This window comes from Emydura macquarii, unplaced genomic scaffold (genome assembly GCF_026122565.2).
Source record: "Emydura macquarii macquarii isolate MOO-44397 ecotype Brisbane River unplaced genomic scaffold, CSIRO-AGI_Emac_v2 contig_312, whole genome shotgun sequence".
NCBI classification, from domain to species: domain Eukaryota; kingdom Metazoa; phylum Chordata; order Testudines; family Chelidae; genus Emydura; species Emydura macquarii.
The window spans coordinates 7,942,375-7,960,493 of NW_027130449.1; the positions used below are offsets into that span (position 1 = coordinate 7,942,375).

At 43.1% G+C, this 18,119-nt stretch overlaps 1 protein-coding gene across 7 annotated transcripts in view; it reads right to left on the reverse strand.

Moving 5' to 3' along the window:
- GRAMD1B (GRAM domain containing 1B) overlaps positions 1–18,119 on the reverse strand; it is a 237,929-nt gene that overhangs the window by 37,675 nt on the left and 182,135 nt on the right. For all 7 annotated transcript variants that reach the window (XM_067564463.1, XM_067564456.1, XM_067564437.1 and 4 more), the window contains one exon: positions 4,542–4,752. In XM_067564463.1, coding sequence (XP_067420564.1) covers positions 4,542–4,752 — 211 coding nt within the window. The remainder of the gene's footprint in view (positions 1–4,541; positions 4,753–18,119) is intronic.

The window sequence follows — 18,119 nt, forward strand, 5'->3', positions numbered from 1 at the left end:
CCAGCTGCCCCAAGTATGTGCCCACCAGAAACCCTAGGCACGTACTCAGGGTGGCTAGCCCATCTCTCAGCTCGTGCTGCCACAGCTGTGCTCTGTTGTTAATGCACTAGCTCGATGAGTGCTAGCACGTCTCCTCAAGCTGGGAATCACACCTCCAGCTCCAAGTGCAGACATATCCAATAGCTCAAGCACCTGTTTGCTTTATCCAATGACTCTCCAGAGGGCTCAAAATGCTATGTTGTTCATGGAAAGCGATGGAATTTGCACCAACAATCCACCCAGGCCCAAGATAGCTCAAACCTGCTGACCTCAGGACACACTGTAAAGCTCATTTTTCCTATAAAACCTAATAAGTAAATTAATGCTTTTATTTGTTTGTATTATCGTCACACCTAGGATCCATAGTCATGGAACAGGACGCCCTCTACTGCTAGGCACTGCACAAACTATATTGACAGTACAGATCTATTTTATCCTCCTCATTCAGATTCAGCATGAGGGGGTGAGTGGGATTAACAGACTCTCAGTGGGGTCACCCCCATTTTATGGGCAAGAGCAAATAAAACAACATTTTAAAAAACCTGTTTATGCTTTAACAGTAAACAGTAGCTTCTATCCCATGTGCAATGTGCATTACCAGCTGGCTGGCAATCTAAGGCGGAGGTGGAGCAAAGTATCTGCTTGCTGCACTGGTGGATGTCTGAATTTCACTTGTTAGCAGTAGATGGGGTAAGAAAGAAACGTCTTAAAAAGCATTATTACAGGCTTATTCAAATGATTAAAAATTACAAGTGAAGTGGGTCCCTCTGATGGTCGAACTGTGTCATAACAATTAACATGAAAGGGAAAATTACTCCAGTACAGCTGTTGGCAACTGTATAAACACAGTGTCAAATTCATGGGCTCAAGCCCTTCCCCCACCCTCAACGATCTGAGCTGGTTTGTTTGGTAAAGCAGCATGTTTTTCTGTTAGCAAAACAAAAAAATGAAATAAAACAAAAAGAGGTTGAGAAATGAAATATCAATTTCTTCATCCTGCATTTCTGTATGCATCCCCAAACACTGCTCTCTTTCATGACCCTGGACCTGGACAGACACATCATCTTCTGGGCTGAGAAAGGAATTTATTCCACCATGTTCGTTAGCCCTGGGTTCCCTCTCCCCACTGTGCCACCAGTGGAAATTAACCCTGATCTATCATGACCAGATGCTCCTGGGGTCAAAAGGGGATTCAATCTTCATATCAGCTCTACCAGAGGCATTCCCTCAGCACAAATAGCTTGTGAAAGCAGAATAGAGACAAACTGCATAAGGCATTGGAACGTGGCTGGCTGACTGTTGGGGAATGTGCTCAGAACTCCCTCCTTCCACCTATTCATCATCCTCATTTCAGAACTCATCTCATATTATTGAGAGTATTTTGTTCTCAAGAAAGCAAGAGTCAGACTGTAAGTGGATCAAGCTAGCACCTTGTATGTGCTTTGCACATGCATCTATGTCAGTGCACTTCCAACTTGACCTATCACGAGTCCCACCTGCCATTCCAGTGGAGAACTCCCACAGCGCTCTCCCAATGCATCTTCATCTTGACCTGCCATTCCAGTGGTGAGCCGCCCACTAAGCTCTGCCAATGCACCCCATTCAGAAATATCCCAGTACCATCTTCCCACCAAACAGATCCGTTAATGCACTTCCATTTGCAACCTCAGCAGAGCACCCTGCTATTCCATCCGGGGTTCCCCACAGGACTCTTTTCAATCCACCTCAGTCCCGATCTGCAACACTAGTACCATATTCCTGATTTGCAGCATTCTGACCCACAGGCAACATCTCCTGAGCCTAGACCAACAATAATGCAAGGCTGAGCCAAATTCGTGTTGATTTTATAATGTGAACAAATGGGGGACTGGACCATCAGTTTCACTGTCAACTGGGAACTAATCCAGAATTGAAGCCAAGGTCTCCACTGGGAAAAGACTAGAATGTTGGGACACCAGGCTATCCAAATTGTTTCACTTTTAGCATCTCCAGAGACAGCCAGGTACTTTATCCCTGAATCACTCCATCACCAGTTTTATTTTTTCTGATCTCCAGTAGGCAATTTAGTTTTTGCTCAGATGTGCAAAAAATCAAGCCCAAATACCCCATCCCTTAGGAGTTGGTTTGAGAGACATTTTCCATTTATACACCTTTCACAGTGAGCCCATGAATTCTCAGGATTCCTTAGGAAGCAGGTCTATTCTAAGGGTACAGCTGCATTCTTTTGCAGTCACTGATCTTTAATATTCAAATCACACAGAAAACATTTGAGGTCCAGCCTAACTGTGATCAGTTGGCATGAATGTCCCACCTCAGAAAGGGGAAGTGACCAGTCATAAAAATAGTGGAGAAATAACAGAGATAAACTGGCAGGTCTCAATCTTCTAAAAAGTTACGAAGTAGAAAGAGGAGAAAGAGAAGGTGCTATGGGCCTATATAGCCCATCACAGACTGGAGGTCTTACTCTGCAAACTGAAAATGAGTGAATTTAAGGAAAAGGAAAAGCAAATCACAAAATAAATAAACTACAGGGTCAAACAGAAGTAAAATAAGGAGTGTAATGAATGGACCAGTTCTCATGCAATGTGAATGAATATTAATGAAATCACAGTGACTTCAAGCGAACCCAGCCTCACAGCTACAGATGTTTGGGTGAGTGGTCACCAACATTTCCACAGAAGCACTGGGAGAATGTCTCATTCCGAGAGGTGTTACTCAGTACCACGGGGAGGATTTCTCAGTGTTAAGACAATCTATGGTGGAGAATGGGGGAGAAGAAAGAAAGCTTACTTTAGAGAGGCGCTTGTGTGACTAAATCGGAGAGAGAGCATGCAGGAGGGAAAAGAGAGAAATATTTTTTTTAAAAACAAAATACGCCTCACAAAACAATGGGAGGAAAATCCACAAACACAACAGGGAACATTATCTCCTTCCTTTTCCCGATTCAAATGGGCCTTAAATGAACATATGCTGTTGTAGCCAGTGGGTTGGCAGAGCTAGAGACCAAAGTCTTCCACCTATAGAACAAGCACGGCACGGGTAATGGTGATTCAAGCTTCCCCTGCACTGCCCCTTACCAATGAGACACACTTCACCCAAAGGGACCTCCTCTTGGGTGAGAAACTTGTTCAGTCTCTATGGACTAATGAATTCAGGGCTTGTCTGCTAAGACTGACAATGAAGATGGCAAGGATAATGGTTTGTAAGGAGTGGGGTGTAATACAGACAATTATACAATGATGAACTGGGCTGAGAATACACCAGCCAGAACAGCGTGGATGTGGATGTGCAGTCGCTGGTGATGTTCTGACGGCACTCAGGGTGAAATGTTTTACCTCGTGAATTCAAAAAAGCCACGAATACTTCAGATTAGTGAGCTTTCTTTTGACAAGCCTTAGGGCTGGCATCAAAGCTCCTGTTCTGTTCACACATGCCTAGGAACCTGTATGTCACAAGGCACCACTGACCAAGGCTAACAAAATGAGCAGGGCCAACAGGTCCATCCCAAATCTCCTTACAGTCACTCGCTGAGCAATTCCCTGTTACTCCGTCTGTACAGTGAGGATCAAGGTACAGTTGGCTCCAGTAAGGTCATGAAAATGGTAAACCCAGTCACCTTCTAGACTGAGATTACCGGCACTGTGAGGGGAAGCAAAGGGCTTTTTACACAGCTCCTTCAACCTGGCAGTGTCAGGATACACAGTGGGTGGGGCGCAGCTGCAGAGAGGCCATCTATGTCAGCCTCTTCTTTACTTCTTGCCATGTGCTTTTCCTGAGGAAAAGGAGTAGGTTGGTGCAATACATTCATCAAGAGGATGCAAAGCAGTTGCTGGGGGAACGATGAGAAAAATCCACCGCGCACCCATTTTGGATGGGATACATTGAGAGTAATCCTGCAGCCAAGGAAACCTGGGATTGTGGGTGGACGATTGCCCCCGAATCCCATTTATGGTCTCAAACTAGGGCTTAAATAGGACTGACGTGGTGTCTAGGACCTGTGCCAGCTCTCTGTGCAGCATGCACTTCACCCTCAGTGAACCAGAAGCTTTTCAGAGCCTCTTCTGTAGCCCTTCTCTCCAGTTTATGCCTCAGAACCTCGTGATGAATGGCTGAAATGGAATGATCGCTACAGCTGGCTTTCAGGGTCCCGCTGGGAATAGTGCAGGCTCCCAGGGAAAGGGGACACTGGTTCCAAAAGTTCAGCCCATAAAAGCCATTATGGAGCTGCAGTATGGCCACGCGTGCTAGAGCAACCAGTGCCTTATGGTCTCAGCTTAGAGGAGGGGAGGGAGAAAAGGGTGTATTTAGCATATGCTCAGCTCCGTCCTAACCAATCAAGTGCCCTGTAGCCAATGGGCAACTCAGCAGAGGACCTTGGGAAATGTGATAGGGAGAGGAGAGATATTCAGAGAAGAAAGGCACAGGACAAAGAGCAAGTACAGCACTGGAGTGTATACTGGAGGGGGTGTGTGGGCATCTGCTTTTCAGGTCATTCGCCTCACCTTGGAGTTCTTGGCCCCGCTGCGGCCTGACTGAGCGGAATAGCTGCGCTGCACACCCTGCTCCGGAGTGGACGGGGATTTGTCTGAAGAGTGGTCTGAGCCTTTCTCCACCATGGCGTCTCCTGAGGAGTCCTGCGGAGTCGGAGACCGGGAGCGTTTGCGCAGGATTGGGGAACAGGCAGGCGTGCTGCGGTTCGAGTTACTGGCAGTGCTGGGTGGAGAAAGAGCACAGTCAATAACCATAGGCCAGGAGACGCTCAAGCCAAGAACAACTGTTTTACCCACAGCAAGTATAGCTTGGTACAAGGGGAGATAGTGCCATGTGGCTTTTCTGTATGCCCTCTGGCCAAACTTCCCACACCTGGCTTCCTGAAACTAGACACCTAATGCCACCTTTAGGACTTGTCTACGTAGGAAACGTACCATTATAAGCTAAAGTACGACTATAAACCAATTGTTATACCAGTGTAATCGCCTGTGTGGCCACACTTATTCCAGTATAAGAGAGCTGTTTGTTTGTTTATTTAGCTTATGTCACTTGGGAAGGAGTTTAAGCTAAACTGAAAAAGCCACCCTTATTCCAGAATCAGAGTATCTACCTTGAGGGTTTATACCAGTATAGCTATAGCAGTACAACACAAAACTTTCCTGTATAGACAAGCTCTCAAGCTCCTAAGCAAATGGCCTGATTTTCAAAGGTGCTGAGCACTCAGAGCTCCCAGTGAAGTTACTAGAAGCCGCAGGTACAAAGCACTTCTTAAAATCAGACCATCTATTTAGGGTGCCTAAATATGCCATCAGGTCCCTAAAGGGTTGCCTACATTAGAAAAGGTTTGCTGGTTTAGCTATATGGGCAAAACTTCCTAGTGTAGACACAGCATATGCCAGTTCCCCAAGCAAAGTAGCAAAAGGACTTTTTTTCTGGCATAATTGCATCTACACTAGGACTTTTGCCAGCACAGCTATGTAAGTAAAAAAACAAACAAACATACATATATACCCCTTAACTGAAATAGCTAAGATGGCAAAAGCTGTAAGTGTGGACCAAACCTAACTCTGGGCATCTTCTGGCCATTATTACACAACAGATTTAATCAAACACTGAATAAGCACCATAAACAAATAACGATTTGAATTGAGTTTGATCTCATTTGTGTCTCTTGTTATTCCCATTTCACAAACTCTTGGAATTTTTTCCCAGTGAAAATTGTCCAGCGTGGACTGATTATGTTCATACACGTCTGGGGGATATCTTTTGTTGCTATGAATATCAGTATTCACAAGCAAACATGGGTATTTGTTCAACATCAAGGGCATCTGCTGTTCATTATTCATTCTTTACCAGTATTCTCCTGTTTAAAAAGCTCCAGTCAGCCAATCAGGAAACAGAAACAGTGCTATATGACTTACATGACCAATCAACATCATGAGTAAAGAATAGCGAACAGTTCCTTAATAACCTATAGGCTGAACTTTGTGCACATAAATTATACAGTTAAATTACCTACAAATACAATAGCAGAAATCAGGGCTGGTTTATGAACAGAAATAAAGGGCTCAATTTATTAGATAATGTATTTCCAATGAATAATTCAGCCAGCTGCATTATACAGCGAGTATTCCCCTCATTATGACTCACAGTTATAGCGATGGGAGTAAAATACAGTATTGCCTACCCCCGATGTTCAAAAATCACATGATTAGCTTAAAAATAATGAGATAATAAATATTGGGTTCTTTTTATTTATCTTCTGGTTTTCAAGCCTTTTGGATGCACTCAGATCACTTTTTTTTTTTCCTCTGCAGCATGGGGAATGGGTCACTTTCAGGTTTAAACTGGTGTAAATGGTGAATTTTCTGTAACTTGGAGACTTTAAGCCATGATTTGAGGACATCAGTTATTCAGTCAGAGGTTATAGGTCTATTATAGAAGTGGGTGTGTGAGGTTCTGTGGCCTGCAATGTACAGGAGGTCAGACTAGATGATCAAGATGGTCTTTTCTGACCTTAAAGTCTAAGAATGTATGAGTCAATTCAGAGAATATAAAGTGTGAAAAATTCATGCAAATCACAAATAAATAGGCAGAAACCAAGATGTGTTCACAGATATTCTGGGAGCAGGAAGAGAAGTTGATTAAATTATTCACTGTGAATTATTCACTCAGCTCTGTGAAATCCCAAAATGCTTTTTTGAAGACTCTTCATTTTACAGAAGGAGAAATAGGAGAGAGATTAACTAACATGCCCAACATCAGGCAACAAGCTAGTGGGACAGACAGGAAGAGAACACAGGAATCCTGACACCCAAGTTCCTTGCTCTAACCTCCAAACAAAAAACACACATAGGCTGCTGGAATTTTATGCAATACATTGCACTGCAGTACTAAACAGTTAATAATGGAGAATGTTCAGGCAACCTCTCTGGAGCATGACTGAAGCGCAGGGTTGCCACATTGTTCAGAATGCTCTATTCTCTATTATGTCCTGTTCTATCTGGCCACTGCTCAGATATTCAAAACCCTAAGTATGCTCACAGCACTGTCAGAGAAACTTCCAAAGGTTTAATCCACCAGGACCATACTAGAAATAGGGTAATTAAAACAAAGGATTGAGAAAAGGAGAACTGGACAACGCCCATCCCCACCCTCACCTGCAAGAGATCAGTTATTTATCTGGTTTATGAGATAATGTCTGGACCTCTTTAACCTAGAAGATCCATGTAAGCAGCAGGCTTTTTTGCAAGATCCCAGCTAGTTCAGTTAGAATTGACTTTTTCATAGTATATTTGGCATTAATGCTTTCTCTCCAGGCTGAATAAAGGATGTGCCAAGTTGCATTGTTTTTCATTAATAGCAGCATTGTAGTATGCAGTCATGAACCAGGCCCCCGCATTGTGCTAGGCGCTGTACAAACATGTAACAGTTTACCAGAAATGTTTGTGTCCACTTTTAGTTTGGATGAAAATTCAGGATGGTTCTAAATGTTGTGTCTTGAGGTTACTAGGAACTCCTTAAATCAGAGACCTGAAACTTGATAATGTGGTACCTCAAAATGTTGAGCTCTACTGATGGCATTTACACTGCGTAGAATGATGTTTGCACACCACTGCATCAAATTCCAAAGTCCTGTCCCTGGCATGCACTGGGCACAACATAAAATCTGGGATGGATTCTCTGAGGGAAGTCTCTTGCTTAGTTTGCTCCAAAACTCAGCTCAGGAACTTGAAATGAATGTCCACAAGACATACCACTAAATTTGTCCGAGCTGGCTCACTCATCCCTACTGCAGCTGCATGAAACTCGTTGACTTTCTTGGTAAGGTTTGTGCAAATCTTTCTTAACAGTTTCAGTTCATGGAAGTTTACACATGCACAAATTTTACTTTGAGGTCCAGCTTCAAACAAATCCCCAAAGCACAGAGAGAAATTCAATCAAAGTTTTGCTTGGTTTTAGCTTAAAACTATGAAAGAACATCGAATCTTGCCTGGTTTCCACCAGAAAACATAAAACAGCCCTGGTAAGCTCAAAACAAGACCTCCAAACACATGCGAAATTCAGCTCAGGATTGCCACGAAGTTGGGGAATCTTTTGCACCAACTGTCCAGAGTTTCAGATTTGTAATAAAACCTGGAATGAGGCAGCCTCTTTCCAGGTTTGTAATGAATGTTTAACACAAACTCCAACTTATACATACATATATGCACCCCGGTATATATACACACACAATATCTGCTAGGGTGACCAGATGTCCTGATTTTATAGGGACAGTCCCGATATTCATGGCTTTTTCTTATATAGGCACCTATTACCCCTCACCGCCTATCCCAATTTTTCACACTTGCTATGTGGCCACCTTAATATCTGCCTAGTTTTAAAATGGTGCTTCTGAGAGCAGAAACTAACCCAGAACATTTACCATCTTCAAAGTGCTTTACAAAACATAAATCCAACCAGTTTGCACAGCAATCCTGTTAGGATTATCACCACTGCACAGACAGGGAAAATGAGACAGAGATGAACTTCTCCAAGGCCTTACACTGAGTCAGTGGCAGAGGTGGGACTATAACTCAGGAGACTCTGACTCCTAGTCTTATCACCTGGCCACTGAACAACAGTGACTATCCCCATTCCTCACACAGAGAGCTCTGCTGGAGTGCACATAAAGTGTGTGAAGAGTATATTTATTCAGCCTTTCTACTCAAGCACAAAAAGGACAAGAACAACACACACATTACACAAATGCGGAGCCCTGTCCTTGCTCACCTCCCCCACCTCATCCCCTGAAACACCCTCCGCTGCTCCTGTTTGCTCCAAGAGTTTTGAATCTGACCCAAGGAACAGCCATGACGAACGCTTTTTGTTGTTTCCATAGTGACCACGGCCTGCAATAGAACGGGGAATCCATGCTTGAAATGCCAAAATGGCTTGACCCACTTTGAAATATAATAACAAATAATGCTTTACAGGCCTAGCTGACAAGAAGCCGTTCAGCCCCTCAGATGCCTCTACAAGGTTGTCTTGAGAAGTTGCTGTAGATCACACTAGGCGACAGAACAAATACAATCCAGCCAGAGAACAAGTGAAGTCCCTTTATAAGGTAGATGAGTCAGGGAACATCTTTATGTTCTGTGTCTGTAGAGTGCCTAGCACAATGCGATCCTGGTCCATAACTGGGGCTTCAAGGCACTATGGCAAAACAAACAATAAATAATAATGAAATAATAACAACGAGGGGATGGCTAGGAAGATGGGGAGAATTTCTGTTCCCACTTGCACTCAAGTCAATGGAGTGACTGGTTTGACATAGCAAAGAACTGGGTGCTACATCTAAGTGGTGGGAAAAGAAAGCAGTCTGTCCTCATTATGTAGCATGTAGAGGAGTTAACTGGTCACATTCAACCCTTGTATAACTCCACTGAAGCCGATTAAATGGAGTGAGACCAAGGATGAAATTTGATGGGGATATGGGGATAAGACGAGAAACCACTTTCTACTAGAAGACTGTCTCGAAGGGTTTGTATCCCTGGACGAGTGGAGAATCCAATGAATAGCAGCATTTGTGAATGGTTACAAGTTATGTTCATGCTCTAGTGCAGTGATACTCAGACCCCAGTGGTTCAGGAGCCAAACTAGCAATCAACATTACCTAAAAGCATCACAGCAGTGTGAATTCATTGTTTCATTTACTTATATAAATAAATGTACATTTTGTTCTTGGTTATTCTGACCAAGTGTTGTTATTTTATCAACTACAATTGATAATAACATAGTAAGAGCATCCTGATTGCTTAACAGTTACATCACACGGTGTTTTAATATCATGTGCTGCAAAGAACTGCAGGAGACATATTAAAGAGCTTGCAGCTCCCGAGTCTCAGTCTGAGTATCACTACTCTAGGAGCTATCCTTACATCTCTTTGAGCAATAACGAGAACCTCAGTACCACCCCTGTTCTGCTCCTGCGGTTCCAAGAGCTCAGGCAAAACCCCTGACTTTGATTGATTTTGCTGACTAATGTTCAAGTGGTCTTGAAAATGGGCAAAATGAGTTTGGCTATTCTAATATATATTGAAATCACACCACATGCCACTAAAATGCAGACACCTCTGGGTTAAAAAGAAACAACTGTTTAACAGCCCATACCAACATTACCCTTAAAACAGTATTCTGCAGCAATGGTCCAAAACACTACATCTTATGATTGTAATATTGTAGTGTTTTGGGCTATTACTGTAAAATACAATAGTACTTTTTAAAGCAATGATACCCAATAGTTTAAGAGAGGAAGTGAATAATATTAAATCAATTTGAATATGCCAGATGTAGAAGGTGAACTAGAATTTAGCCAGGTCACAGGCTAGTGATCATTATATTGCAAACAGCACCAAAGGATTTTTAATGTCCAGGATATCACATTTGAAAAAATGGCAATTTCAGCCAACACTGGGATCACTCATTATTGAAAGGGAAGAGCGCTGTCTACTGACTCACCAACACCACTTCCTGTAGCACCTGGTGTTCCTAGGCAGTCTCCCTAAGTTCTGACCCAACCCAACCTGAATAAATACACTGAAACTATCCCTACCTCTGGCTCCTTTCTGCTAGACTGTAAGCTCTTCAGGGCAAGGAACAGTGGTTATTGTACAGTGCTGAGCACACTGGGTTTGATGCTACAAGGTGCTGAGCATTATGGCCCTGATCCAGCAAAGCACTTAAACATGTGCTCAATTTCAAGTGCTTGTGTAGTCCCATTGACACAATTGAAATTAAGCACTGGTCAAGCCCACAGTTGGTGCTACAAAAATAAAAATACAATAATAAAGAGAATATGAAATGATAGTACTGTGCAGCCATTCGGAGAGGCTAATGTCAAAGCAATACCTCTTTATGGACTAGGAACATGTAAAGAGAGAAGCTTCTGATCAATGAATAGATAAAAAGTTAGCTCTATGTTCAAAAGTTAGATGTATACCCTCGTTATAAATTGCTTCCTCCATCTTCTACTTTGACATGCATAGAACATGCCACCTATCTAGGTTTCTGTCATCTACTCATTACAGAAAAGCAAGCCAGTAGGAATAAAATATGAAGCAGTGAAAAACACTGCTCAAATTCGAACTAACTCCAAAATGAAACTAGTGGGAGAGGCCAAAATATTTCCTTCCTTCCTTCTCCATCCCCCAGCCATTTTTTCTCATTTTTATTCCATCTCTCCTCTCCTGGATTCTACCCAAGTGCGAAGTGCTAAATACAGGTTAGACAAACATCTGTCAGAGATGATCTAGGTATATTTACTTCTGCCTTAGTCAAGGGGATGGACGAGAAGAACTCAAGGTCCCTTCCAGCCCAACATTTCTATTATTCTTTTGAATAAGGCTGCTCTCAGAGTTTCTGACCCAACAGAGAGTAGAAATCTTGAGAAATCCTCTTCTCACAAGATTTCCTGTGCAGCTTTACACACCAAAGAGTTTGGGATAAATCAGATATGAAACCAAACTTCTGAATACTTTGCCAACCGCCTGAATATTCTGAAGTTCACCTATTTCTGCTACTCACAGTTTATGCAGGAAGCTCCCTGACCCCCAATCTCCACCATACATGAGCTGAACCCACCTGGCTGAGCTGACATTGAGGATGTTGCTCCGTAATTAGAGGCTAGTGAAGAAGACTCAGCCAAGAAGCTTCAAGGAATCAGGTGCTCCACACAGTATATACATGAGACGGCATGGTCCTATGGAAAGGACCGTGAACTGGGAGTCATGAAACCTGAGTTCTATTCCCAACTCTGGCACTGATTCTACGTATGACCCTCAATCACCTCTCTGTACCTCAGTATCTATGTCTATAGAAAGGAGGATAATACTTGCACATCTTTCTAAAGTGCTTTGGGGTCTATGGACGAAAGTATATTTATTATATAACCATCTTACCAGTCACTGGGCCAAGGCTTGTGTCTAAAACTGAAAAGGGGCAAGGATCAATGTTTATGTATACATGGGTAATAAATTTCAGTGCAGCTGAAAGTTAACAGATTGGCAACCATCAAGATTGAAGTCGTCTACCTATACACAAAGCAGAGACAGTACTGATGGCAGCAGCCTAAACCATTCCATCACCAATGTGTCTCAATCCTGATTTGAAGGTACCACCTGCAGTGGTAAGAGTTACTCTCTGCAGCTTCCGTGCACAAACTGTCAACAAGCAGGATAATAGTGCCATCTCTGAAGGCAGCTTTTCTGTGATATGGACTCATGTCCACTGGAAGCAGGGTTGAGACTCACCAACGCATTTCATGCAGGCTATCAAACAGCCATCAGATGATAACTTCTGGTCACTTCCAATCTGGACTGGCTTCAGAATGGCAACCTAAGGATAAAAAATCTCTGTATATACCCTCAACCTATTCCCTACGCTTTCCAGTCATCCATGACTAGTAGCAACATATTGCTGTTACACAGGCTACCCTTTGGGAAAAATCTTATAAATTTAACAGGGAAAAACCAGTAAGGTTGTATAGAAATTACACAGGATTCTATGAGAATTTTGCTAAAAACTTATCAGAGACTCCAGTCCTTTTGATAGAATTTTTAAACAACCCTATAGACTTTAAAAGAGAATGATATCCCTGCTATAGAATTCTAGATATTGGTTTAAAATTTATATTAAAAAGATTTTCATTCTCTATGAAACTCTACAACGTATTTACATATGCATAAGATAGGATTAATCAAATCTTCATGCTTCAGGATATAAAAATTTCACTGCAGGTGTCAAGAAGGAATTTGCCCTCCACCCATATATGGCATTGCACAGTCAGTCAAATATATTCTTAATAATGCCATCCATTGCTTTTCTGTGAATCATCTGATATTGGTCACTGCTGGAGGCAAAACATCAGACCTAGTGGATAAATGGTCTGATCTCTCCAGGAAATTCCCATCTTGCTATGCTTGAAACAGAGCACTATCTGCTCTCTTCCTAGCCCACAGCACCTAGCAATACTTCTGGAGATCCCAAGGAAGAGCTGGGAGATGCTTTCAAAGCACCAGCAACAATCTAGTAGCAATGCAGAGTAGGATGATGACTTGTACGCCCAGTCTCCATTAATGATATTATCAACAGTCCAATAACACAGAAATCATATTTTTATCAAGCACTGTTCACCTTGTCGGAACACAAAGCATTTTACAAATTATTTACTGAAAAAAATGCCATCCCCACTACTGAAATACAACAATGTCTGTGACAGAAGGAAGCAAACCACCAACCAGCACACCATGTGATGCATGGAGAGTGGAGGGAAATTTGGCTAAGGGGCAAACTTCTTCAGAAATGTGTTTAGCATCCCTCTGACGCAGACAGATTATTGCTTTCTAAGGTCTCCACTGAGCAGCCCCCACACAGGCAGCTGCACTGAACTTCATCTCTGTAACTTATAAAGATGAAATCAAACTAGCTGGGATATGAATTTGGACTGAACATAGGCTCCCTTTCTCCCCACTAGAGTTGACAGCTCTTGTGGTTTTATCATGAGTCCCAGGCTATTTGGTACTTTTTTGAAAGCCTCAGAATCTGGAGTCCTGGGCTTACAGGAGAATTGCAGCTTTCATTAAAGAGAAAAAAATATTTCTAGCCCTCCTGGCTGTGGAGAAAAAATTAAAAATGCAACCAGAGTGCACCCTAAAGGTTCTAAAAGCAAAAGAGAAATAAAAAAACCCACAAATTTTATTTCTAATCTCATGACTGGGTAAGGAGGAGGGGCCTGACTTGATTTTTCAGTGCTTGGGACAGGTGATACTGCCCCTATACCAATATTGACGGGTACATATGTGTAGGAGTTGCCACAAAAATCAAATTCAATGGTAAACAACAATGCTGTTCTTTGGAAGGGAATCTCTATGTACACCTCCCAGTGTTAACACCTAGATTACATAAGGTGAAGGATCAGGTACTCTTCCTTTCTATCCCCCTTCTTCCCTCCCAAGATCCCCCAACAATGACAAAAGCGTAATCTAGGCATTTTGCACCTACCAATGCTAGTGTCTCCCTGGACATATTGCATTCTTCTGGTTGGGGGGGGGGGGTTGGTAACAGATAGATGAATGTCTAGAGGAGCTTCATGATGCCTCATGCCACATCATGCTAGTGACAACGTGGGGGTGGAGAGAGAGATTGTCTTTCCCAGGACAGGAAGATGAAGCAAGAGGCTGACAACCTCCCACTCAGTACCTGCTGCTCATATGGATTGTCTTTCATAGGCTAATGGAAGATGCTGAGATCTTCAGAGCTGGTTAATGGGATCAAATCGATTTCCTCTGCTGGTCACCTGATCCTGCTCCAATTTACTGTCCTGGAAACATCAATATTGCAGTCCCCTACTCCGACACACACATCCTGCCTAGTACAACAACACTCTCAAGCTAAAGGTTAAAAATAAGCAAGGTAGAGGGGCTGCTCAGTTTCAGAAGCCAACAGTGCAGACACATAGAATCAGACAGAGATGAAAACATCTATTAGGTCATGCACAGTCCATCTCCCCAAGGGGGCTGGTGCAGGATTGTTCTTCATGCAGCATATTCTCTCTTGCTTTATCCAGCTTTACTTTTAAATGAGTCAGGCAGCTGGGGGTCTTCCCTGGACAGAATGGTCCACAGCCTGACAGAAAATTATTCCTAAAATTCAGAGTAAAGTTTCCTTTGCTTAATTTCATATTGCTGGCCCAAAGTCACCATGTTCAGTGTAACTCACTCAGTGAAAAGGACTTACCCCAGGGATACATTTGGCTCACACAGTACGTATGCAAAATATTTATATGTCTCTTTTAAAGAGTAATTTTTGTGTCAGAAAGGGCTATATTATCAACCAGCAGATTAAGGAAAAGCAAATCATTTTTCTCAGAGCAGAGGATTTATACGTGTCCCACTATCTAAAAACACCGGCGGTACAATCAGTCCTGCTTCCCCATCATCCCCCTCTGTCAGATACAAGCTACCTGTAAAGTAATATCATTCACAGACTGCCTTCTCCCCTCATTGCAAATACATACACAGGAGAGGATGGAGTGCAAAGGAGACAGAGAGTGAGCGTGTGTGTGTTGTAGCCAGGGAGCACATGAGTATACACACAGATACACACATCCCTGCAGCAGCTGTGGCTGCTGCTCCATGACGCATTGCTAATTCAACCATCTACTTTCCTAGGGTCCTCTTTTATCTCTCTCAATCCCACCCAGATGTTGAGAGCAGCAGCAGCCTCCTGTCTGAGAGCTGGGGGGGGGGGAGGAGAGAGAAAGGAAAGGGAGGCTTGTGAAGGCTAGCAAGATCCCACTGATCATGTCATTTTCAGCAACTGAAATCACTGCTTCAGCAATTCTCACGGGGTGGGGGGTGTGTGGGGGGGGGTGTGTGGAAGGCGGGTTTGGAGGAAAGGAAATTACCCCACCAAGGGGAAAGAAACGAAGCATCTCTGCAACATGATGTCACGCTCGCTGCTTTCCAGTCCCCTGAAGAGAGACAAGCAGCAGCAACCAACATGGACTCCGGATTTAATCTGCCTGGGAAGCGTATGTTCAGACAGGAGATGTCTTCCCGCATCCCCAGCAATCCTGTGCAAGCCCACAGCACCCAGAAAGTCTTCTCCTCCCTCCCCCCCATCGACACACTGCAAACAGTGAGCACAACACACAGAGGGGTAGAGAGAGACACACAAGCATCAGCAGAAGGAAGAGGAGAGGAGCACTAACCTGGTAGCCATTGGGGACCGTAGCACAGCGCAGAGCCGCTAGGAATTCATTCATTCATGCAGTGGTGTGTGGGGGGAGGGTACTCACCTCCTGGACCATCTCAGAGCCCTTCTCTAAAGAAAGAGGGCGGGGGGGCTCAATGGCTGAGCGAGCCCTCTCTGTCTGCAGCCCTGCAGAGCTCTGGGGTCCCTGCCATAGCTCAGTCTCTGCCCGCCCCTCACCCCCTCCAGCAACGTGGGCTTTTGGGTTATTTTATGTTTCTATCTATTGTTGGGCTGTACATAGGGAGGGCGCTCTGCCTCCCTCCTTCTGTCAGGGTGTCTTACACACAGCTGCTTGCTCGCTACTCACACACACACACGCACGCACACATCCACACACACGCACAGAGCCTGCTGCTGGTCGGTTTACATAATGCAACCCCTTTGGTGCAGTCAGCCTCCTCAATTATTCACGTCTGTCCTGAATGGTGCGCTGCCAGGGCTCCATTTTTATCCAAGGCTCCCCTGAACCTCAGAGGGGCCATCCAGCCAAAATGAAGCTCACAGGGGGGTTTACAGGGACATCGCCAGGTTAAAAATCCTATGTATGCACACACACTTTATATACTCTGTAGAGCTCAAAAGCTTGTCTCTTGCACCATCAGAAGTTGGACCAATAAATGATATTACCTCACCCACCTTGTCTCTCATATATATATCTCCACACATCCCTACCTGTGCCTCTCACCACCACTACTTCAGACTATTAACACTAAGGGGAGAAAGTTCAAAACCGATCTGACTTTTACACCACCTAGGGCTTGTCTATTTAATAGGGAAGTTTCAGCTATTATACCAGTATAGTTAAACAACAGTTATACCAGTCTGTCCCCCCCACCCCGATGCTCATAGGTGGCTTTTTTCAGTTTATCTTAGCCCTCCCCGCCCATTTCAAAGCAATAAAAACAAAACAAAAAAAAGGGCCCTCATATGAAATAAGGGCTTGTCTACATGGGGAAATTAACCGCAATAGCTATTTCGCTTTAAAGTTACTCCCAACTTAATCTGAAATAATTTACAAGAGTATACAAGTCCTTTAAGAGTGTCCATGCAAGGGATTACACCTTTATAACTATAGCAGTTTAAATTCACATTTTAGCTTATACCAGTATAAATTAGACTATGTCTACACTACAGCTTACGTCAGCATAATTTATGTTGCTCAGGGGTGTGAATAAACCAACCCCCTGAGCGACATAAGTTACAACGACATTAGTGCCGGTGTGGACAGTGCTATGTCAGCAGGAGACCTTCTCCCACCACTTGCAGAGATGGTTTTATTATGCTGATAGGAGAGCTCTTTCCCATTGGCATAGAGCGTCTTCACCAGACGTGCTGCAGCGTATGTATGTGTAGCACTGTATGTGTAGAATCTTTTTCTTACTGTGCTCTTTGCTTCCTTTTGTTGCATTTCATCCACACCCATCGTGACATAGGATGGGTTAGTTTCTCTTTTTTTATAGTCATTTACACCTTTCACTTCTAATGCACCAAGGGCCTGATCCCAACAGGTGCTAAGCACCCTCAACTCTAGTCAAAATCACTGGGAGTGGAAGATGCTCAAAACCCAGCAAAAGTGCTTGGCACCTGGCAGGATTGGGCCACCCCACAATCCACTAATGTCTGGGCTGCAAATACTGTAGGGAAATACTTGAAAAATGCAGATTATTTAATTGTCTTCTTTTAATTTTAAGAAAACATTTCCACTATACATGGAGCATCCATACACTTCTTCTATGCTTTAAAAAAATCTCATTATTATTATATTTTTATTTGTATTAGTATAATGTTTAAAAGCCCTAGTCACAAACCAGAACCCCATGTTAGTCTTGTCTACACATGAAAATTATTCCAGAATAAGGTGGCATACAAATTAAAGTGGAATAACTATTCTGAAATAACTCCCTGTATTCACAGTCTTAGTCTAGAAAAAGACTGCCTTTTTCTGGCTTATTTTAATTCACTTCCAAAGTAGATTTGGCTAATTCAGCAAAAAGGAACTCTTATTCCAGAATAAGTGTGTCCACATATACATTATTCAGGGACACTAATTCCAAGACAGCTATTCCTGAACAGCAACATCACTACAGTCAAGCCCTGAGGCCCATCACAGGAGTAAACACTAAACTGAATCTCACCCCTCTGCCATCTTCAATTATTTTCTAGCAGTTTATTGTTAAACATTGTACATTAACAATACATGCCATTTATTTGTTGTCAGTAGCATCTTCAATATGTTAAGAAGGCATAATCCTTGCCTCCAAGAGTTGACAAATAAAAGGTCTTGTCTCTCTATA